General features: G+C 44.9%; 1 protein-coding gene across 4 annotated transcripts in view; it reads left to right on the top strand.

Annotated features, from left to right (window-relative positions):
- Positions 1 to 24588, top strand: part of pygl (phosphorylase, glycogen, liver) — a 94658-nt gene that overhangs the window by 54801 nt on the left and 15269 nt on the right. For all 4 annotated transcript variants that reach the window (XM_080202666.1, XM_080202668.1, XM_080202667.1 and 1 more), the window contains 4 exons: positions 4947 to 5110; positions 21007 to 21121; positions 23891 to 23992; positions 24092 to 24239. In XM_080202666.1, coding sequence (XP_080058792.1) covers positions 4947 to 5110; positions 21007 to 21121; positions 23891 to 23992; positions 24092 to 24239 — 529 coding nt within the window. The remainder of the gene's footprint in view (positions 1 to 4946; positions 5111 to 21006; positions 21122 to 23890; positions 23993 to 24091; positions 24240 to 24588) is intronic.

Below are 24588 nucleotides of genomic sequence, written 5' to 3'. Positions count from 1 at the left end.
TTTCCATTCCTTGTAATACTGTAGATGCAAATGTTTTGTCCTCCCCTCAATCCACCCTGAGAATTTTCAGCAAATACTGCAACAATGCAAATGAGGGACTGAGTTCCCCTCTGAGCCAAATAGGCAATTTGCATTTGAAGATCACATCGTGAACTCAGGTGCAGGATCAATACCCAGAATTCATATCAACCTCCTATGGGAGTAATTTTCTACCTGAATCAATCACCTCCTGAATGCCCCAGCCCACTTTTACATTCTCTCCCAATGCTTCCACCTAAACAGCTGAAGGCACAAGATACAGCAAATGTCGGCTGTGACAACATCCCAACTATAGTACTAAAGACTCCAGAACCAACCATTTCACCAATCAACACTGGCATTTACTTAATAATATGGAAAAATGCCAAATCATGTCCTGTCTTCAAATAGAAAGGCAAATTTGGTCTCCCTAATTATATCCCCATCAACCTACTCTCGATCATCAGCAAAATGATGCAGGGTGTAGTTGATGGTGGCATCAAGCGGACTTGCACAGCAATAACCTATTCACTGATGCCTAGTTTGGGTTCTCCAGGGTCACTTGGCTTCTGACCTCATTGGTCTAAACATGGGCAAAAGAGTTGATCTCAAGAATGAGATGTGAGATCTCAAAGATGAGTATGACTGCCATTAACATCAAGGCATCGTTTGACCAATTGCGGCAACAAGGAACTGAGCCAATGGGAATAAGAGGGAATGCTCCACTGGTTGGGTCATACCTACCATAATGTCAGGTAATTGTGATTATTGAAAGACCTAGACAACAAAGAAGCTTGAGCTTTTAATATGCCACACAGGTGCTAGGCAGTGACCATCTTCAACAAGAGAGAACTTAAGCATCTTCCCAAGTAAAATTAATGGCATTATCATCACTGAATCACCATCAACATCCTGGGCTTTACCATTGACCAGAAACTGAACTGGACCACTTGTTTTAATAATGTAGCCGCAAGAACAGGTCAGATGCTGGAAATCCTGAGGTGGATAACTCACATGCTAAAACCCCAAAGACTGTCCACCATCTAACAGGCAGAAGCCTGGAGTGCGATGGAATACTCTACACTTGCCTGGATGATTACAACTGCAACAACACTCGAGAAAATTAACACCATCCAAGACAAAGCAAGCCATTTGATAGTACCCCATCCACCATCTTCAGCATTCACTCCCTCCACTTCCAATGCACAGTGGCAATAGTGTGTACCAAATACATGATGCACTGCAACAATTTGCCACTCCTCCTTTGATAGCATCTTCCAAGCTCATGCCCTCTACCACCTAGAAAGAGACACATGAAACACCATCACCTGCAAGGTCTGCTCCAAGCCACACACCATCGTTACTTAACTATATGGTCAATCCTTCAGTCATTGTCTTATATCCTGGAATTCTGTTTCTATTAGCACTGTATGTGTATTTGTAGATGGACTGCAGTGGCTCAAGGATAAAATTCACCACCATCTTCTCAAAGGGTTGGCAATAAATGTTGGTCTTGCCAGTGATGCTTACATCCCATGAAAGAATGAAAGAATACAAAAACTCCTACTACATTGAAACCCATATCCTAGAGGCCAAACAGACTCAAAACATAATCAAAGGGATATATAACACACTATATAACACACGGTTTTAAAAGAGACTAGAGATGAAATTCATGAGACACTTAACAATCATTATAAGGAAATCAGTGCGTACTGGGAAAGTGACGGTAGATTCGAAATGGACCAGCTTGGTCTCCGTGTTCAAATATGACAAAACAGCCACATATGACAACGGACCCATTAGATTTGCTTTAATTCTATGTAAAATATTGCCCATTAGAAGTGATATGTCAGCTTATAGGGCAAGTTACTTATTGAATGTCCAGAATTTGGTGGGTGTACCAAGCTAATTTATATTTTCTGAGACTTAATGCAAGTTAGTCAAATGATATAAAATTAGTTGAATCAGAGTAAACCACTCAAATTAAACAGATGGTTTTGACAAGATACTTAAGTGGATAGAATTAAGCAGATGCAGCAAATATATGTCACTGCACATAGGAAAAATAGGCAGCACACACTTCTGAATGGTGCTGAAATAGTTAAGGAAAAAGGCAAATTAATCTTTCTTATCTGTAATTGTCTTATGATCTTCTGTTGTCTTTCACCTAATTGGCAAGGTAAAGTGAGAGGCTTCAAATGATATCTGATTTGTAACACTGAGGAAACTCCTAGATTTCTGGCAGAATTAGCTAAATCACAAAATTGTGCAGCACCAGGACTGGCACGTGGGATCTTTGAGAGTTTGGAAGGATTAAAGTTTGAGATCTGACAGTTCCAAACAGAGGGCTCTAGGATCTAGAAATGTGTATCAGGGCCTAACAACACAAAAGGGTTGGGGATTTAATTGTCTGACAACTCTGTAATTATGGTGGGAGCTGGGAAGAGAACAATTGTCCTTTTCTTTCATTGGATCTTATGTATGCAGTGCTTCCCTCCTGATAGGGAGATAAGTCAGCTAGGGAACATAACATGCATTTGGCCTTTTTCGATTAAGAAAAACTGGATTGAATGGTAGAAGAGACCAATGCAGTGTCCTGGGGCAGACAGCTTCTTCCCTGCTGCCATCAGACTTTTGAGTGGACCTACCTCACATTAAGTTGATCTTTCTCTGCACCCTAGCTATGACTCTAACACTACATTCTGCACTGTCTCCTTTCCTTCTCTATGAACAGTATGCTTTGTCTGTATAACATACAAGAAATAATACTTCTCACTGTATACTAACATATATGATAATAATAAATCAAGCTTTTGTATGCAGGGGTGGAGGACAATGAAGGCTTTTAGTCTAATCACTTACCTAATGCATCCTCTGCAATTTTGTTATTTCCCTTCATGTCTGCAGACATGTCTGATTTGGTTTTGGTGACTTAATAATTTTTTGTTAAAGCCAGCCTTTCTAATACCGCCTCTTTATCAATTTTTAATCCATCCAGTATCTCGACTACCTCCTCCATCTCTGACTATGACAGCCTTTTTCTTCTTGATAAAGACATATGCAAAGTAATTAATTAATATCTCAGTTATGCCCTCTGCCTCCATGTGTAAATATCCTTTTTGGTCCCTCCTCATACCATTGTTTTGCTATTTGTATGTTTCTGGAAGGTTCTTCCATTCTCTTTTATTGGCTGCTAATCACTTATAATCTCTTTGTTTCGCTTTTTTTTCACTTCCCCATGAAGCTTTCTGGGCTGTACTTTCTGGTTTCCCTACTGAGCATGTTTTCAGTGGGAGATCATGTAAATATAACAGGTGGCAAGAGCACCACCTTCTTGTCGAATCTAATCTGGGCCCCATAAAATGGTAGGCAGGCAGACATAAAATCAGCTATCCACCCTCCATTTTTAAAGAATAATTAATGGGCAAATGAGCACGTTAACAAGCCAGTTGACCTGAAACTTTCCTTCTTCATTCCTCTTGCAATACTCACCAACACTGTATGTGCCTCCCTAACCACTTGCTGTATTTACCTACTAACTTCATGTGATTCATGTTACCAGGACACATAAATCGCTCTGTACCATCGAGTTTTTAGGAGTTCTCCATTTAAATAACTTTCTTCCTACCAGGGTGAACAAATCCATATTTACCTACATTATACTCCATCTGTCAGATTTTTGCATACTCACTTAACCTGTTTATACCCCTTTGCAGACTCTATCTCCTCTTGACAACTTACTTTCCCGCCAATTTGGTGTCATCGGCAAATTTAGCTACCATATATTCGCTCTCTTCACCAAAGTCACCAAGTCGTTTCCCTCATCCTCCTATTTCTGTTAGCATGTGGCAACAAAAATAATCAAAAGGTTATTACCTGAGGTCCTGCTTGCTAGTTTCTACTCTAGCTACTGGATCTCATCTCTTTCAACCAATCTTGTTTATTATGTCAATAGCAGCCTTTTCCATTAGAGTGAATACATGAATTTTCGTGGTCTTGCATTCCCTCATCTGTTGTGTGCTAGCTTCTTCAGGAGCTGTGATAACTGGTTAGATTGTGTTGTGCTGAAAAACTTAAGGCACAAAACTTATAGCATAATGTAACAGGACTGCAGGAAGAAGCAGCTGATGTGAGCAAAATGGGGAAAAGGTTGTGAGGACCATAGAAGGTCTTCTGCAAGTACAAGCAGAACAAAGAGCAGTGATGTCCTATTGTGACTAGGGAGACATGGGAAACGGAAGGGAAGTTTCCATAATGCTGGGACTTAAGGAAGACAGAGGAGTGTGAAGGTAGAAGGTATGAAAAGCCCTGAATGGTCACTCACATATTTAATGTTGGGGTTCCAAAACAGGTGTTAAGCCTATTATTCACATATTTAAGGAGTAGGATATAAATAGCCACCTATGCCAACAGAACAAGCCCATACCTTTAGCATGATCAATTATAACATATTGTCCCTACCCATTTTAGTGAGATCAAATTTCCTTTATTCTTTTTAATTAAATGCCCTTTCCTTCAAAGAAAACACTGCAGCTATTTAGAATGAATTGGTCAATCATTTTGATTAATTTGACCTGAGTAGCAGTTCAAATTAATGCTTAGCACTGCTGCTTCACAGCACCAGGGACCTGGTTTTGCTTCCCAGCTTGGGTCACTGTTTGTGTGGAGTCTGCACGTTCTCCATATGTCTGTGTAGGTTTACTGTGGGTGTTTCCTCCCACGTTCTGAAAGACTTGCTGGTTAGGTGCACTGTCCGAACAGGCGCCAGACTGTGGCAACTCGAGGAATTTCAGAGTAATTCCATTGCAATGTTAATGTAAGCCTTACTTGTGACTAATAAATAAACTTTCACTTTAACTTGATTCTTTCAATCACAGACTTTGTTCTTCAAAATTCTGTATTCTTACAATTGTTCTTTTCCAAAGAAAATTAGAAGTTTATATCCTAGAGACGACCAGCGCTTAAGACGAATGTCTCTGGTGGAAGAGGAAGGAGAAAAGAAGATAAATATGGCACATTTGTGCATTGTTGGTTCTCATACAGTGAATGGAGTAGCTAAGATTCATTCCCAGATCATCAAAGATCAGATGTAAGGATATGCTTTTTAAATATTTAGTAGCATCTCAGTGATTTTGCGAAAGACTGTTTCAAATAGCGCTCTAGCGTGTTAAATTTTAATGGAAAAATGCATCTAAAATCATGACTACAGAAACTGAAGGGCTGAATTTCTAGATCTCCCAAGGATGGAAATAGAGCAGTGTGCCTTGAAAATGTTTACCGGCCCATTCCTGTTGACACTACGACCAGGATAATCCTCCCTTACTATGGTGGGCAGTTGGAGCGCCACCCCACCATCCTCCTCTCCATTGAGTTAGGTTATGGAGTACTTACAAGGCAAATTGTGATCCTATAACACATATAGACCAAAATTTTCATTTCAAGGGAGTATTGAGTGCAGCAGCTGATCTGAACCCTCAAGCATAGCAACTGACATTCCAGCCAAAGGTAGTTCCACAGGTTAAATCTGTTTTTACTTTTGTGGCATTAGGAGATACAGGAGTATTTCTCCAGCCTGACAAAAATACTGCAACTGCTGCTGCCTGACTTTATCCTCTGCGACACAAAAGGAAGTCATACAGTCCCTGTCTGTGCCCACTGTTCAGCCAGCTAATGTAATATTGTCTTACAGAATCATAAGGCTGAATTTTTCCTTCAGAGACTTACTGTGGCGGTGGGTAGGAAAGTCACCATAACTCCTTCTGAATGATTAAGTGCGTTGCTGCGCTAGATCAACTGATTTTCAGCTCATTGGGTATTCACAAACAAGCAATTTGTCAAATCTCAAGCGGGGTGGGTTGGCATTCATCATCTCCTCCATTACTTCAGTGAGTTGAAGTTCTGACTGCCATTCTCTGCAGCCCAGGGCCTGTTGTAGTAACTGATGGCCCCTAAGTGCAGCAGCAGCTGTCTGGAAAGACTTCTCCAGCTGTCGAGGGCCAGCTAATCTTGTAATGGGAACCAGAGCTCCACGAACCTTGTGACACAGATTTGGGAAGAGGTCATCATAGCGAACGTGGTACCATTGTTTAAAAAGGGTAGGAGGGATAACCCTGATAACTATAGTCCAGTGAGTTTGGTAGGCAAGTTGATGGAGAGGATTCTTAGGGATAGGATGTGTGAACGCTTAGAGCGTTGCGATCTGATTAAGGATACGCAGCATGGCTTTGTAAAGGGGAAGTCTTGCCTTACAAATCTGGTAGAATTTTTTGAGGAGGTGACAAAAACGGTTGACGAAGGACGAGCCGTTGATGTCGTCTATGTGGTTTTCAGTAAGGCGTTTGACAAAGTCCCTCATGGTAGGTTGGTAGAAAAGATTAAGGCTCATGAGATACAAGGCCAGGTATCTAGATGAGTTGAGAACTGGCTTGCTAAGCGGAGACAGAGAATAGTAGTGGAAGGGTCCTTTTCTAGCTGGAGGTCTGTCACTAGTGGTGTGCCACAGGGCTCAGTACTGGGACCTCTTCTCTTTGTAGTATATATAAATGACTTGCAAGAGGGAGTAAGTGGTGTGATCAGCAAATTTGCAGATGACACTAAGATGGCTGGATTGGCAGGCAGTGAGGAGCAGTGTCTGGCAATACAATGGGATATTGATAGGCTGGTATATTGGGCAGATATATGGCAAATGGAGTTTAATCCTGATAAATGTGAGGTGATGCATTTTGGCCGGAATAATGTAGGGGGAGTTATATGATAAAGGGTAAGCCTATAAAGAGCATAGAAAAGCAGCGGGACCTGGGGGTGCAAGTGCACAAGTCATTGAAGGTGGCAGTACAAGTGGAGAAGGTTGTGAAGAAAGCCTGTGGTATGTTAGCCTTTATAGGAAGGGGTATAGAGTATAAGAGTTGGAGTCTAATGTTGCAGTTGTATAGAACGTTGGTTAGGCCGCATTTGGAGGACTGCGTCCAGTTCTGGTCGCCTTACTACCGGAAGGACGTGGAGACTCTGGAGAGAGTGCAGAGGAGGTTAACCAGGATGTTGCCTGGTATGGAAGAACTGGGTTATGAGGAAAGATTGAGCAAATTGGGGCTGTTTTCCTTCGAAAGACGGCGACTGAGGGGGGATCTGATAGAGGTATATAAGATTATGAAGGGTATAGATAAACAGAGATAAGCTATTTCCTGTGTTAGAGACACACAGTACGAGGGGCCACGGGCTTAGGGTGAGGGGGGAGAGGTGTAACACGGATATTAGGGGGAGGTTTTTCACACAGAGGGTAGTGGGGGCATGGATTGCTCTGCCAAGTAAGGTGGTGGAGGCAGGCACACTGGAGTTGTTTAAGAGTTACTTAGACAGGCACATGAGTGGGTTGGAGATGGGAGGATGTAGGAGATTGTTTTAAATAAGATTCATTAGCATTGGGACGTCCCTGGTAATGTAAAAGGATGTGGAATGATACTAATTTTTTTCTCTTTTAATTCACAGGTTTTAAGTCGGTCCGCCTTGTTGTCCAACGAGGGGCTTACACGCGATGGGTTGTACTAGGGCTGCTCTTGGATGTTCAAGAATAGCCTAGTGCTTCATGTCGTTAGTGTGTGCTTAAACTGGACCAGATGCTGAGCAACACGACAGCTCAGTGACTATCGCTGTTTGCTGTGCAGACACATGATTTGGGCCAATGTCTGTGGGAGTTTGCGCATTCTCCCCGCGCTTGCGTGGGTTTTATCCGGCTGCTCCGGTTTCCTCCCACACCCCAAAGATGTGCTATTAGGCTGATTGGAGGTAATAAATTGTCCCTAAATTAGTTTCCCTCAATGTGGAATGCCATAAGCATAGATAAGGGTCATGGGTGGAGGGGGGACTGGTAATGTTAAAATGGCGGCGTGGGCTGGTTGGGCCAAAGGGCCTGTTTCCGGGCTGTTTCTGTTCTTTGTTCTTTGTTCTTAAGACCACCCTTCAGCGCAGCGATCTTATCCAGTCCACCAAGATAAGTGAACCTCATCTTCACTCAGCTCACAATTTCATAATGACATCAGGTATTGGAAAAGCAACAGTCCACAGGGATCTCACACGCTGCCCGCAGAAGGGACATCATCACTGATTGCGTCACACACGGTTTAACATCTCCATTTCTTGTGATAGCCTGCAAAAGTCACATCCTCAGCCAGCACACAGAGGGCATGCATGTTTATTATCTGCTCACAGTCTATGTAGGACAAGATTGTCCACAACATGAGGGAGAGATCCCTGATCAGAGGAGGGATGCCGGAGCTCGAACCACTCACCTGCTTTGAGGAGCAGGCAGTACAGTTGACTGGCAAGGATAGGAACGGTTCCTACATCAGAGACAAGATCAGCATCTCCCAACAAGCCAGTGAAGGTTCTTCCAGTAGTTGTCATCTACCCACTTGCACGTTGGATGGAATTTTATTAGATTTTTCTAAGTGCCAGGCGGGCTTGAAACTGGGAGAGTTCCAGATCTGTTTTTTGGGCACATTTTCAAGCCCAATCTTAAGCACTTTGTGTACAAAATTTTGTATGAGTCATTTTCTCACTACAGAGGCAGTTGGGGGTGGGGAGGGGCGGTGCTTGATGCACCCAAAAAAGTGGAGCTTCAAAAACTGCACTTGCACAAAAAAGTTACTAAAATAAAGTATCTCCTCTGCCAGATCCTTCCTGGGCCAGATACAGCCTCCCCTTGGCCTCTACGGACATTGGACTCCACCCCCCCCCCCCCCACCAACATTACTTACCCTCCCCCCTGGACCCACTGGCACATGGCCCCCATCACCTCCTGGGCCCAATGGCTGTCTGACATGATCCTCTGTCCCTCACTCTTCCCTGCCCCCAAATCATCACAGAGCCACAAATTCATCACCCCACCAGCACACCTGCAACTGCTCACTTGGCTTTCCCTCAATGGCAACAAGCAAACTGCATTTAACTTGCTGGAATGCTCACGTAAACTGCCTGCAGTTGATCTGCCCTAACAAGGGGCACGCCATAAAAACCCCAAGGATGGACCGACAAGCAAGCAGTGCAGGAAGAAATGACATTGAGATTGGCAGTTCCCAAATTTTCCAAATTTGAGCTGGCCAGGTTGCAGGAGGCAAGACAGGATACTCGCTTCCCCCTAACAGGACGTCATCCCGGGGAAGCAACAGAAAAACAGCCTGGGAGGCAGTGGCCGCATCTGTGAATGCCATGGCACTGGCCAGAAGAACTGGCAAGCAGTGCTGCAAGAAGATAAATTACCTCTTCTAGGCAGCAAGGGTGAATGTTTAACCCCATCTAGCATCTTTCCCCAAATCAGCCCCTGAATCTCCCCACCCCCTGCACTCTGTATGCTTCCAGTCCCTGACCCCCAAGCACCTTCTTCCTCCCGACCCTGCCCCCCAAGAATATCACAATGGTTGCCCTCTGAGGGCCACCCCGTGATACACTGCTCAGTGACTATCACTATTTGCTGTGCAGATACATGGAATTGGGCCAGTATCTGTGGGAGTTTGCGCATTCTCCCTGTGGTTGCATGGGTTTCCTCCGGGTGCTCCGGTTTCCTCCCACACCCCAAAGATGTGCTCTTAGGCTGATTGGTGTAACAAATTGTCCCTAAATTATTCTCCCCTCAATCTGGTTTCCAATGTGGGTGCCAAAAACATAGACATGGGCCAAGGATGGAAGAGGAAAAGCACAATGTTAAAATGGCGGCGCGGGCTCATTGGGCCGAAGGGCCTGTTTCCTGTGCTGTGTTGTTCTTTGTTCTTTAATCATACCATCAGATTTTTCATGGTTCCTTCTGTCCCCAAAGGAAAAGAATGCCCATGACCGCCAGGAGAGGGCAAAGACAGTGGGTAGTGAGCCTGACCTCCGAGTCCTTATCCCCTTTGAGGAACAGGCACGGGAGCTTGTGGGAGAGAACATCCCGACCATCAGTGACAGCATGGTCAGGCTGGAGTCTAGAAGTGAGCACCTGTCCATTCAATTTGGGTCAGTTACTAGGGGGCATACATTTAAGGTGTGAGGGGCAAGATTTAAAGGAGATGTATGAGGCAAGTTTTTTACACAGAGGGTGGTGGGTGCCTGGAACTCTGTGCCAGGAGAAGTATTGGAAGCAGATGCAATAATGACTTTTAAGGGGCAAATACATGAATAGGATGGGAATGGAGGGATATGGTCCCTGGAAAGGTGGGGGGCTTTAGTTCCGACGGGCAGCATGCTTGGTGCAGGCTTGGAGGGCTGAAGGGCCTGTTCCTGTACTGTGGATTTTTTTGTTCTTTGTTTAATGAATAAATATCAAGTAAATCATCTGCACCCCAGATTCCTCTCCCTCCCTTGCACTTAACCTTCTGTCCTGACTTGCAAGAAGGGATCTCAACATGCCTGGGCCATCTGGCATTGTGGCACTCACTGCTGCTCCCACCCATCCTGCCCCTGACAGCTCGGAAGACTCCTTGGAGGAAGCGGATGAAGGGACCTCCAAGGGTGCGCCAGTTTGTCGTCAGCTTCCACCTCACAATTCCCCATCCCAGAAACTCTCATATCAGTTAGTGCTGAGACATCTGGATCACTCTCTTGTGCACATGACATATCTGCTGATGTACATGAGGTAGAGGAGGGAATGTCTGAGGCCTAGGTGTTCCAGAGTTGAGTGCAGGGCAATGATCAGGGGGAGAATGTGTCTGGGAAACACATGCAATGTATAAAGAACAACAGGAAACAGGCCCTTTGGCCCAACAAGCCCGTGCCGCCATTTTAACATTATGAGTGCCCTCTTCTACCTATGAGCTTTGTCTGTGCCTATTGGACTCCACAATAAAGAAATTATAACCAGATTGAGGGACGCTTAATTTAGGGACGATTTGTTAACACCAATCAGCCTAAGAGCACGTTTTTGGGGTGTGGGAGGAAACCGGAGCACCCGGAGAAAACCCACGCAAGCATGAGGAGAATGTGCAATCTGTGGATGTGCAAACTCCCACAGACACTGGCCCAAATCCATGTATCTGCACAGCAAACAGTGATAGTCACTGAGCTCTCATGTTGCCCGTCAGCTGGTCCAGTTTAAGCATACACTAATGACGTGAAGCACGAGGCAACTCTCGAAGCAACATCCAAGAGCAGCCCTCGCACGACCCACCGCGTGTAAGCCCCTTGTTGGACAACAAGGTGGACCGACTCACCTGTGGATGTTAAAAAAAAGACATCAATCAACATACACAACGTATACAGACATTCACGGAATCCCCAGAAGCTCAAACATAAGACGGGTGAGCCATAATTTATGTTGGACGGTCCATAGGAATCTATTGATTCCCAGGAACGTTCTGAGGCTCTTGATCCTTATTTAGAACAATCTTTTGTATCCCTCCATCTCTAGTCTGCTCATGTGCCTATCTAGGTAAGCCTTAAACAACTCTAGCGTGCCTGCCTCCACCACCCTACTTGGCAGTGCTTTCCAGGCCCCCACAACCCTCTGTGTGAAAAACCTCCCTCTAACATCTGAATTATACCTCACCGCTCTCACCCTAAACCCGTGGCCCCTTGTAATTTCTGTATCCAACCTGGGAAAAAGCTTACCACTGTTCACTCTATCTATACCTTTCATAATCTTATACACCTCTATTTGATCTCCCCTCATTTTCCTTCTTTCTAAGGAGAACAGGCCCAATTTGCCCAATCTCTCTTCATAGCTAAGTCCTTCCATACCAGGCAGCATCCTGGTAAACCTCCTCTGCACTCTCTCCAGGGTCTCCACGTCCTTCTGGTAGTACAGCAACCAGAACTGGACGCAGTACTCTAAATGCGGTCTAACCAACGTTCTATACAACTGCAACATTAGACGCCAGCTTTTATACTCTACCCCTTCTTGTAAAGGCAAGCATACCATAAGCTTTCTTCGCCACCTTCTCCACCTGTACTGCCACCTTCAAGGACTTGTGTACCTGCACACCTAGGTCCCTCTGCGTTTCTTAATAGTCCTACCATTTATCGTATAACTCTCCCCTACATCATTTCTTCCAAAATGCATCACCTTGCATTTATCTGGATTAAATTCCATCTGCCATTTCTCTGCCCAATATACCAGCCTATCTATATCCTGCTGTATTGCCTGACACTGCTCATTACTATCAGCAAGCCCAGCCATCTTTGTGGCATCTGCAAACTTGCTGATCACACCAGTTATTCCCTCTTCCAAGTCATTCATGTATATTACAAATAGCAAAGGTCCCAGTACTGAGCCCTGCAGCACACCACTAGTGACAGACCTCCAGCTAGAAAAAGATCCTTCCACTACTAGCCTCCGTCTCCTGTTACCAAGCCAGTTCTCAATCCATCTAGCCACCTGCCCTTGTATCCCATGAGCCTTAACCTTTTCCACCAACCTACCACGAGGGACTTTGTCAAACACCTTACTGAAATCCATATAAACGACATCCACAGCTCGTCCTTCGTCAACCGTTCCTGTCACCTCCTCAAAAAGTTCTACCAGATTCATAAGGCACGACCTCCCCTTTACAAAGCCATGTTGCCTATCGCTAATCAGATTGCCATGCTCTAAATGCGTATACATCCTATTTCTAAGAATCCTCTCCAACAACTTCCCTACCACTGATGTCAAACTCACCGGTCTATAATTACCCGGGTTATCCCTACTACCCTTTTTAAACAACGGTACCACGTTTGCTATCCTCCAGTCCACTGGGACCTCACCTGTGTCCAAAGAAGAGACAAAGATTTGCGTCAGAGGCCCAGCAATTTCATCCCTCATCTCCCTAAGCAGCCTAGAATAAATGCCATCAGGCCCTGGAGATTTATCAGTTTTAATACTACCTAAAAACTCTAACACTTCCTCCCTCGTAATGGATATTTCCTCTAACAGGTCTACAACTCCCTCCAAGACACTATCAGACAACAAGTCCCTCTCCTTCGTGAATACTGATGCAAAGTATTCATTCAGGATCTCCCCCATTCCCTCGGGCTCTAAGCATAGTTCCCCTCCTCTGTCCCTAAGAGGACCGATTTTTTCTCTAACCACCCTTTTGTTCCTAACATATGAGTAAAATGCCTTTGGATTTCCCATAATCATGTCTGCCAAGACCATTTCATGCCCCCTTTTCGCCCTTCTAACTCCCCATTTGAGTTCCCTCCTACTCTCTCTGTATTCCTCCAAAGCTCTCTCCGTTCCCAGTTGCTTGGACCTAACATACGCCTCTCTTTTCTTCCTGACCAAGTCCTCAATATCCCTAGTTATCCACGGCTCTCTAATCCGACCTTTCCTATCCTTCCTCTTAACAGGCACATGTCTGTCCTGCAACCTTATCAGTTGTCCCTTAAAAGACTCCCACATGCCAAACGTGGACTTACCCTCAAACAACTGCTCCCAATCTGTGGCTATAAATTCCTGCCTAATCTGGCTGTAGCTTGCCTTCCCCCAATTTAGCACCCTCCCCTTCGGACAGCACTCATCCTTTTCCATTAGTAGACAGAATTGTGGTCGCTATTTGCCACATGTTCCCCTACTGAAACCTCAAACACCTGACCAGGCTCATTTTCCAGAACTAAATCCAGTATAGCCCCCTCTGTAGTCTATATAGTCTATATATAGGGCCTATAGTATACCCCCAGCATGGTGATTGCTCCCTTCCTGTTCCTGAATTCCACCCACAGCAACTCATTTCCTGGCTCCTCTAAATTGTTCTCCCTTTGTATTGCTGTAATGTGGTCCCTAACTAACAATGCCACTTCCCCACCTGTTTTTGACCCTCCTTTGTCACGCCTGAAACACTTATACCCAGGAATATTTAGCTGCCAGTCCTGCCCTTCTTTTAACCACGTCTCTGTCACTGCAACAACATCTAAATTCCTTGTAAACATTAAGGCCCTAAGTTCATCCGTCTTAGCCATTATGCTCCTCGCGTTAAAACAGATGCACTCCAGGCCCACTTGGGTCCTCCTTCTCCAGGATGATTTTCTTCTCGTCTAACCTTACCCCGGCACCCAACTCGCTCCCAATCCCAGTGCCTACTGAGCTATTGGTTTCATCCCCACCCCCCCTCCACATTAGTTTAAACCCTGCCAAAACACTCCAGCTAACCTCCCAGCTAAGATATTCATGCCCTTCCCATTTAAGTGTTCCCCATCTTTCCTATACAGGTGCCCTTCTCTCACAAAAACTTCCCAATGATTAACAAATGTAAAACCCTCCGTCTTACACCAATCCTTCAGCCATGCATTCAGTTGAAGGATCTCAGTATTCCTAGCCCCACTGTCACTAGACACTGGTAGCAGCCCAGAGATTGCCACCCTGGAGGCCCTGCTCTTTAGTCTGGCACCCAATTCCCTAAACTGCTTACGTATTTCCCCCCTGCTCTTCCTACGTCCATCTCACCTATATGCACAATTACGTCTGCTTGATTCCCTTCAGCCTTCAATATTCCTTCTACCCTCTCTGAAACATCCTGTACCCCTGCTCCAGGGAGGGAGACTACCATCCTGGAGTCTCAATTTTGTCCACAGAACCGCCTATCTATTCCTTTAACCCTCCCATCCCCCACCACTATCTCACTTCTAGTCCCCTTCCTTCCTTCTAAGGCAATCTGGTCCTCCTGTCTTACCTCTGGAAGACCACCTCCCTCATTTGTTGCCCTTCTCTTGATGTTTTGGGAGACTACCACTGGGCTCCTCTTTGGAACATGACCCTTCTGCTTTTTGCCCTTCCTAACGGTTACCCACCTGTCCTCCCTCTTAGGCCCAGGTGTCTCCACCTGACTATGGTTCCTATCCATTATTGTTTCATTCTCCCTTAATAAAAATACATCCTCAAGCCGCAGCTCTAGCTCCCTGACCCTGTCCCTCAAACGCTGCAGCTCCAAACACTTGACACACGTGGACTTTCGGGAGACGAGTTGTCTCCAGGAACTCCCACATATGACACCAAATGCAGTAAAATCGTCTCCCAGTTGAACCCGCCTGTGGCAGGCGGTGGCCTGCTGGAAGCAAGGACTCAGCTGGCCCCAGGTTACATGCTGAACCTTTGTGATCACTTCTCCTTCAGCTGCTGGATATGCAGCAACAGAGCCAGGGAATGTGTGAAGGGCTGATGGCAGCACTAGACTGAGTGCAAGGCTGTTGGGAGGAGTCTCAAAACTTGCAGGTAGACCAGCTATTATCTATTTTGTGTGGTTCTCAGACCAATACTGCAAGGGTGGCATCCACGGTGGAGAGCTTGGGGCAGGGAATTCTCACCATGAGTGGCAGAGTCCAAGTGATGGTCAAGCCAAAGCAGGCTACAGTGGAGTCCCAGAGGGCCATTGCTGAGGGCCTTAACAAGCTTCTCAAGATTCTGTGGCCCATGGCTGAGAGGCACGCAGGAGACACAGAGGGCTACGGCAACAGCCCTTGAGAACATGGCCCAGTCACAGAGGGTCATGGCCAAGGGACTGCAGTCTTAGTGGACTTACTGTTGCCATTGACAGGTGGCCCCTGACTCGGGTAGCCATTGCAGAGGGCTCAACCACCATGTCTAGAATCCAGGCGGTCCAACAAGACTGGCAGGGCCAAGTGACATCAGAGCTTCTGGAGCTCACTGCAGAAGGACTGACATCCCATGGAGCAACCCAGGGGCCCACAGGAACCCTGAGAGAGGAGGAAGGGCTGCAGCCCATGCCAGAGGTCTCCACACAGAGACAGCAGCTGCAGCTACACCTGACTCCCCCTATCCTGACACTGGGGCATCTCAGGGGCAGCGGGATGAAGAGGATGTCACGGAAATATCCCAGACACCTGGAAGCCAGCCAGGGCCCACAAGATCCAGGCCCTCCAGAGGGCAATCGCCAAGGGCATCACAGGCCACGGGGGGCCATAGAGCTCTGGCCACCTTAACCTCCAATGTACATCCTGGGGAAACACCAAGACATGGGGATAGGCCACGTAAAGTTAGGAAGTTGTAGCAGCCCTAAGATTGCATGGGTGGAGGGCAGCACAAAGTGGATAGAATAGTTATGCACTTTAAAGCCTCAAGTTAACATATTTGCATGTTATTACTTATCATTAAGAACTTTTATTGGCACAAATAAATGTCATTTCACCACCCATCAGTGACTGATTTGTCTCGAACAGGTAAGCCCTTACCTCAGAGGGAACTTGTAGGTTGCTGTAAATGGAGAGCCCCCCCCCCACCCCCAACAACACTTTGTCACTAAGAAAATGAAGGCAGTCAAACAAATCATTGGCTACAGCAGGTGACATGCATTGACAGCAACTTACACCATCTGCCATGGCAGCCCCAGAAGCTACGATAGGTTCATCACCACCCCCCCGCCCCCCTGCCCCCCGCCCCCGGCATGGGGATTTAGTGATCCTTTATCCACCATCCAGATGTGGGCCCAGGTGCCAGTGTGCATAGTGGGGACAGGTAGGAATCAGACAATTTGCGTCAAGGCATCATCACAATGGTGCATAGCAAGTCATCATCATCCTGTCTGCCACAGAAACTCACTAATACAGCTCACCCTTCCAGTGTTACAATGTTGCAGCAGATTAAACTGTTTAAACTGGACCAGCAGATGGGCACCACAACAGCTCAGTGACTATCACTGTTTGCTGTGCAGATACATGGATTTGGGCCAGTATCTGTGGGAGTTTGCGCATTCTCCCTGTGGTTGCGTGGGTTTCCTCCAGGTGCTCCGGTTTCCTCCACACCCCAAAGATGTGCTCTTAGGCTGATTGGTGTAACAAATTGTCCCTAAATTACTCTCCCCTTAATCTGGTTTCCAATTGGGGTACCATAAGCATAGACATGGGTCAAGAGTGGAGGAGGAAAAGCACATTGTTAAAATGGCGGCGCGGGCTTGTTGGGCTGAAGGGCCTGTTTCCCATGCTGTGTTGTTCTTTGTTCTTTGAGATTATAGGACTCTGGAAGTGGGGTGGATGGAACCAACATGTGGCAATAGTTTCCTAGTTGCCAAACCTTGTATTGATCAAGGCCTCCCTCACAGCCCTCACATGTCTGACCCTTGCTGAGGCCAGCCCTCCAGCACGTGGGTGCTGTTGCTCTTACTTGTTGTCCTTCTCTTCCTCCCCCTGATGGGCTGCTTCCTCTCCAAATACCTGGCTGTTTGTCCTCTATGTCCTCCTCCTCCTCCAAAATGCCTCCTTGCTGCTGTGCAAGGTTGGGTAGGGTGTAGGGCAACACCACAATGTGTGATGATATCACACATTGGAAGGCCTCTCCAGAGGGGTCCAGGCACCTGAACCGCATTTTGAGGAGCTGTATGCACCGCTGCATTATGGCAATGTGGGCCTCATTATATCAGGTCCCTGCCTCGGCCTCAGGCCTCTGCACAGGCGTCTTCAGCCAGGTCCGAAGCAGGTACCCCTATATCCCCTTCAAACCATCCCTGCACCCAGGTACCTCCCAAAGACCTCCAGGACATCCAAGCTCCTCAAGATGAAGCTGTCATGCATGCTGCCGAGATGTCTGGCACAGATGTGCATAATGTTGAGTTGATCATCACACACCAATTGCACATTTATTGAATGGAAGCCCTTTCTATTCATGAATCTTGCTGGATTTTTGACTGTGGTCCTGCATGGGTGCAGTCTATAATCCCTTGCACATTTGGCATCCCCATAATGGCTGCAAATCTTGCAGCCTGGGTTTGCTGCTGGGCTTGGTCCAAGTCAAATTTGATATACTAACCAGCCCAGACATACAGCCCAGACATCTGTAACCTCCCTCACACACTTGTCGACGGATGCTTGTGAGATGCCACAAAGACCTCTGCTGGCGGTTTGGAAGGACCCTGTGGCATGAGGCAGCTGTCAGTTTCACAGCCCACATCCCCCTCCCACCCCACTTGTGCCCCGAGGTGCCATGTCCTGCAATGAATGGCACAGGTGTTGCACTGTCTCTTTTTGGAGCCAGAGCGCTCAGCAGCACATAATATCCAACAGCTGCTCGAAGGAAACCCATGTGCAGTACTGCCAGGGTCTCTGCCCTGCCACCCATTCCCCGCCTCCCCCCCACTCACAGACAGAGACCCAGAACCCACCACAATGGGCATTAGTGGCCACAGACAAATGCTGCTTTAAAAGCCTTGAAACTATTCACTATTTTCAGCAAACCCCCACCTGCAACAGTGCTTCCAGCTGCGTGCACTAGTACCATGAGTGAACCCTATGATCCAAGGTCAGTGCTGTGACCCGAGTTCATGCTAGAAGTGTGAGGTTGGACCCCGTGAGCCACACCCCCAATCTGAAGTGCAACATGGCCACCACAAAATAGCCCCCTCTGAACAGAACAGAGCTGTTTGAACGTGGCGATATACCTCCTCGCTTGGCCAGACTAATGCAGCACCAGAGTCTGACTTATATACAGGAGATGTTTTCCAGACTGACCCAGTTGCAGCGAGCGAGGTGGTAAAGGCAGGCGAGCTGGGATGATTGGGTGTGAAGGCCTGTTATTGACTTTATGATTAATGTAATAACATGTAAATTGACATCCTGCCCAGTTTGGGCAGGCTCCCAATCGTGCCAATTTTCTCACTGTTGTAAAGTGGGAACAGGTGCCATTCCTGCTATATGCTTCATGTCTGATTTTATGACATTTCTGTGCTCAAAAATGGACATAACAAGGTCATAAAATCCCACCCAATGAGTGCTAATTAATGTAGATGTCGCTGCAGCCGATCACTAATTATACCTTCTCTATTATAGCCACCAGCAGTGCCAGGATGGTGGTGCCAGGCTATACTGCCAGGGTCTCACACTGGCAGTGCCAGGTTGGCAATGCCCAAGAGGCACTGCCGCCAATCACTCAGTGGGGGGAGGGGGGCCTTAATGGCTTCTGGTTCCACTGGTGAGGCCACTGTGTCTGATCCCTGTTGCTGGGGACCAAATGAATCCTCACAGGTGAGGACCTCCATTAGTGAGGCTGATCTGGAAAATGAACCTGGACAATTCCGACCCAGGTTAACTCTGAATATTTAAAATTTAAATATTAAAATCAGTTTTCTTGGGTTTGACGCTGATCATGCCAGCAAACCAGAGCTGATAAGATTGTGAAAGATGAGATACCGGATGCAGTTTTTCATCTCTCTTGCGATCTTACCGGCTCACTACACCGATCGATCGGTGTGACAAGCCTGTAAGATCGTTCCCTGTGAATTTGGTGAGTCATTAGAAGATACTCTTTGAGATCATCAACTTTGTGGTCTCAGAAATAAGGTTATCCAAAGAAGATTGTTTACTGAACATGCTTGACTTTAAAGACAGCAGTGATAATCGTACCTATGGGAAGCCAGAGAAATTGCTGCAAATCCCACTGCTCTGGCAGCCCCGCTGGCTTCACCCAAGGAGAACTGAATATAATTGTGTGCTTTGTAGGGTGTTGGTGACCTCTTGTATGCATCTACAAGCTGAGGATTGTGATATTCTACAGAAGTTACCAGTAAAGCCTTGTAATAAGCAACTTATAAAAACATTAAGTACAACAATAACCTTTAGAATCACTGGTGGCATCAGATTCTCCTGAAGAATGTGGAACTTGTGAACTACCATGTCATCTCACAAGTGAAGGTTTCTTCAGCATTGTCTCTCACTCATCTGCAAATTTGAGAGGCATCTTTGTGCCCAGCCTTAAGGACTGTAATCATTGAGCCATGTCAAACCTGAACTGCTCAGCTGCAGTGTTTAATATTGCTTGGAGCATTTTGCATATATATTTTAGCTGTAGCTCCTTTCCAGTTAGATTCGTCTGACTCATACACATCCCTAAGAGGGACAAATAGTCAGTCATACCCAATCTACATTTGGCCCCAATCCCTAAAGAATCCTCGCAGAAATGCACACCATGAATCCTTCATTTGACACTTCCTGATAGATCTCAGCTAAGTCTTGCTCTCCATGTCCTGAAGCAGTAATTATTAGGGTGCCTCTCAGTCAGCCCTCAAACTATATGTGATAGATTACACATTAAAAATATGAGAATTCGGTGGAACGCAAAATCTTAGGTGGAACTTTATGGAAGCAACAAGGATCTCAGCTGCAGAGTCAATGAGAGACAATGTCACTTTTTTGGAAGGCCTGCCATATCTTGTGCCAATCAAGCATTTGAGAGGACAGTGGCAGGCCTTCTGGGCAAGAGTTAATCAAGGGTTGGCAGCTCTAATGATCAGCAACACCAGTGTGAGGATGTGAACTCCTGCTACAACATACACCCAAGTCTTAGCAATTGTCAAATGCAGAGCCACAGGGTGGGTTTATGAGAGAGGGGTTTGAGGGGGACTGGCTGTAAAGGCAAAAAGATGGCTCAGTGGGCCCCCTCATTTCCAATGCTGCCCCGCCCCCCCAGTTTGTGTCTTTGGTCTTTGGACTAGGGCCCCAATCAGGCACTTTCTGCTTTTGGACCAGGGCCCTCTTCCCCATCCCCTGAGAACCCACAATCAACACCCACGTGAATTTGCTTGTCATCATGCTCCTCACATACAAAGTCGCAGCCTGCTGCTGAGTTAATATCAGCGGTGGCAGGATAAAACCATTGATTGGTCATTTAAAGGTCTTAATTGGAGCAGACTTAATCAGGGTGGTGGTACAAAGGTGGTAATGTCCTCACCCTCCAAACTTCCTGCCTGATTAGCAGCCCTCCTGCCACCAAACACACCAAGGGTGGAGAGTGCAAGATTCAACCCCTTGTATTGATAGATAATTTTGCTAATGATCTTCCCCACCTTACATTATAAATCCTCAATCCATTTAATCTGACTTCAAGATACAGAGGTGTGCCACAGTATTTTTCTGATGAATGCTTTGGAATAAGAGCATAGTTTTACATTATCCTAAGGGATTCTTTTTAATTGATTTTGTCTTTGCTGTTTGCCTTTATTAGTGCCATGTATTTTTTAAATTATATGAATATTAAAAATCAAAGTTGGTTTGTTGCTGGTAATTTTTTTTTAGTTTTCTGTTCTTTTCTCTACAAATTAGATTTAGGGACTTCAGTGATATTGAGCCAGCAAAATTTCAGAATAAGACGAATGGAATCACTCCCAGACGATGGCTTTTGCTTTGCAATCCGGGACTGGCTACACTTTTAGCTGAGGTATGCAGTTTACTGTCCAACAAATAGAAATGTAAAACTCAATTTCGCAGGGACACTAAAATTAGGCACTGGTTATGTACCCTGTCCAATTTTCCTGAAGTTAATTGAAAAGAGAAGCTGCCATATGTAATTGCCAGCCAATCTGCTAATATGTATTTTTAACCGCTGCCAAAATTAAATTTTGCTCTGTAAGTTTTCAGTTTTAGCCATTGCTTTTGACCAGATGCTGAATGTGTTTCTTCACTTGATATTAGCTTATTAACTGCAGAACAGTTAACTTTATCTGCAGCTTTGGTAGAAATCAGTCAACATGACACCTTGATCAGTATAGTAGCATTGTTATTATGTTACTGAAGGTGTAACTCAAGGATCTAATAATGTACAAATTTTAGTTCAAATCATGCCATTGCAATTTGAGATCAGGAATGAAAAGTTGGAACCAGCAAAAATCATCCTAAGGTTGTCAGATTGTTGTACAAGCCCACCTATTGTATTTTCCCTAATAGCTAGAACCTTGGAAATCCTACCATGGCCCATTTGTTTAGTCTGTGTTGTGCCTTTACCTTTGAAGAACATCCTGGATAGAATCTTACCAGTCCCACTGAGGCAGCTTTGACAGCAGAATCAGGAGGAAAGTAGGACAGGTGGGTGGGGGTCAGTGGGCCAATGAGTTCCCATCTCCAGCCAATATTATCAGAGGCAATGTGAAAAGGCAAGGGCTACCTAACTGTAAGCTGCAGGTAGCGAACTTCCATATATAAGTGCTCAATTGTGGGCAAATTGAGGAGACAGCAAACACACCTGGATGTGATTTACCAGAGTCCCATGAGTCTTCTATACTTGCAACCAAAACCACAGGGAAATGTGACAACAGGCTTTACTATGGAGGGATTTCCCATAGTGTGATGAAGTAGTAAATCAATTTGTCAGCATTTCAGACTTTTCCAAAAGCAAAGGATGCCATTGGCTGCATGCATGTGGCTCAGCAGGCCTGTACATCAACAAGGAGTGATACAGGAACCAGAAGGAGTGCTCCTGCTGAGCATTCATTTGATTTGCAATCACAATAAGAAGTTTATTTTGATGAAAGCCCACTATTTTTACAGCACCCATGATGCACTTAACCAACACATCAGAATTATAAAAACAAACAAAACTAATCACCTATGTCTATCCCTGTAATGCATAACCTGCGGTTACCAATGCCTGACTCAGTGCTTCTATACAAAGCTGCAGCATAACTGGTAGAAGTCTGCTGATTTTCATGGGAGAAGATGGGAGTTGGCCTTAGAGTACTCAAAGGCTGTCTAAAGTGCTACAGAAAGGAGTGCAGCATGGCATCTGCTCATGGAAATGGTTTGGGTGTACCAATTTTACTTCTATCCATCTAATTCAGAATCAATGCAGGCAGGTTATGAATCAAGACCTTTTGAACCTAAAAATCAGGGCACATCAATTTATAATCATTTTTCTTTATGTTGAATAGACTAAAATTTTCCAGCAGTGTCAGCAACACCTTTTGATTTGTAGCCTAAAAGCTCAAGGAAAATGCCATTTAAGTAGATTTTAGTTAAGCAGCTGAAGTCATTGTGATCATATAGATTCATCTTGGTGGTAGAGACCAAAGGGCTGAGTAAAGACAAGTTTTTTTTCTTTTTCATTCACGAATTATGTTGGTGGCAAGACCGGCATTTATTATCCATTCCTAATGAAAAGAAAATGGTCTTTTTGGCATTTGAATGGCTTGCCAGGCTATTTTTGAGGTCACTTAAGAGTCAGCCATTCTACTGGAGTCACTTATGCATATAGAAAAACTGAGTAAGAATGGCAGATTTCCTTGCGTGTAGGACATCTGTGAACCAGTTGGACATTTACAACATTCTGGCAGCTATGTGGTCATTATTCTGAATCAAACTTTTTTTTAAAAATTACAGACTAATTCAATTAACTGAATTTTACTTTCCCAACTACTGTGGTGGGACTTGAACTCATATTTCTAGATCATTTGTTCTGTCCTCTGAAATACCAGTCCAGTAACAAGACCACTGTGGAACCATTCCCAAGTATAAACACACTTTACGGCCAGCTTTGTAGCAAAGACCCTTGTAAGTATACAGTACACCACTTCTTAGAGTAATGTGCATATCCCTACCAAACATTATTGCTTAAACGTGACTGGATTTTAACAGGTCAATGATAGTAGCTTGCAGTCTCTTCATTTCCCAAAGGATACTGTTCTTCCACCATCTGAATCACTACTGTTCAGTCATGTACAAAATGTGGACCATGCCAAGATTCAACAAAGAAATCTTGATCTCCTTTGTCGGAAGATCTTCATTCTTTAAATCAAAGGTGTTCTATAGTAATTAAATCTTTTAGTGGAGTTTTACTGCCCTGTTGTGGAGTCAGAGCTGGAAAATGCTACGAGTCATTCAAAACTCTACTGACTTTGGCAGGGTCAGAAGATCCCGCCAGTGGGATGGATCATAAAATTCCACCCTCAGAAATTTATGGCACAGAAGACACCCATTCTGTACATCATATCTGTGCAGTTCAAAGAAGAGCTATCCAGCCTAAGACCACTTTCCAGCTGTTATTAAATTAATAAACTAGATAAACTTTTTACATAAGACTATCTCATACCAGTGCAATTTAAAGCAAGGCAACCACTTTGGATAAATTACATTGTGGCCTTATTGAAAATGCAAAGAGCGTGTTGATGTATAATGAACTTGGAAACAAAATATTAACCTCTTTAATGTCATATAGAAAATAGGAGGGGATTATATTAAAGACCTGAACCAGTTGCAGAAGCTCCATGCCTTGGTGAATAATGATGAATTTATTCATGATGTTGCATCGGTGAAACAGGTGTAGTATTTTAAATTATGTAAACTCAGCATTCTGTGCAATTACTAAAACTAGTTATGTATACAGAATTCGTTTAATTTTTCCCTTTTGTGTCGACAGGAGAATAAAGTCAAACTTGCTTCCTTACTAGAAAAGGAGTATGGAATCAAGGTCAACGTATCTTCCATATTTGATGTACATGTGAAGAGAATCCATGAGTACAAACGGCAGCTGATGAATTGTCTTTATGTCATTGTTATGTACAACCGTAAGTCAAAATTCATTAAACCTTATTTACTTGTAACATGGTGCATTTTTATTGTTGCAATATTAGTTACCATTCCAACTCAATAATAGCTGCATTGTTTATATTGCAGTGTTTCTATGAGCAGGTCTGCCCATACTTGGCTAAATATTTTTTCTGATCTCCATGTAATTGTGAAGAGAATATTATCCTTCATTTAAGCATTTTCCACACACTATGGGAAAATCAAATTTGATTGATTCTCTTGAATCTGAGAGTGAAATTAAACCTCATTTCCCCGATTTTTCAGCTTTGATATGGGTACAAAACATTCTAATTTCTAACCTAAATCATGCACAAACAAAATGCCATT

This window comes from Carcharhinus amblyrhynchos, chromosome 14 (genome assembly GCF_965287045.1).
Source record: "Carcharhinus amblyrhynchos chromosome 14, sCarAmb.v2.hapA, whole genome shotgun sequence".
Lineage (NCBI taxonomy): Eukaryota > Metazoa > Chordata > Chondrichthyes > Carcharhiniformes > Carcharhinidae > Carcharhinus > Carcharhinus amblyrhynchos.
The sequence above is the reverse complement of the archived record's forward strand: the minus strand, read 5'-3'. Positions and strand labels throughout refer to the sequence as shown.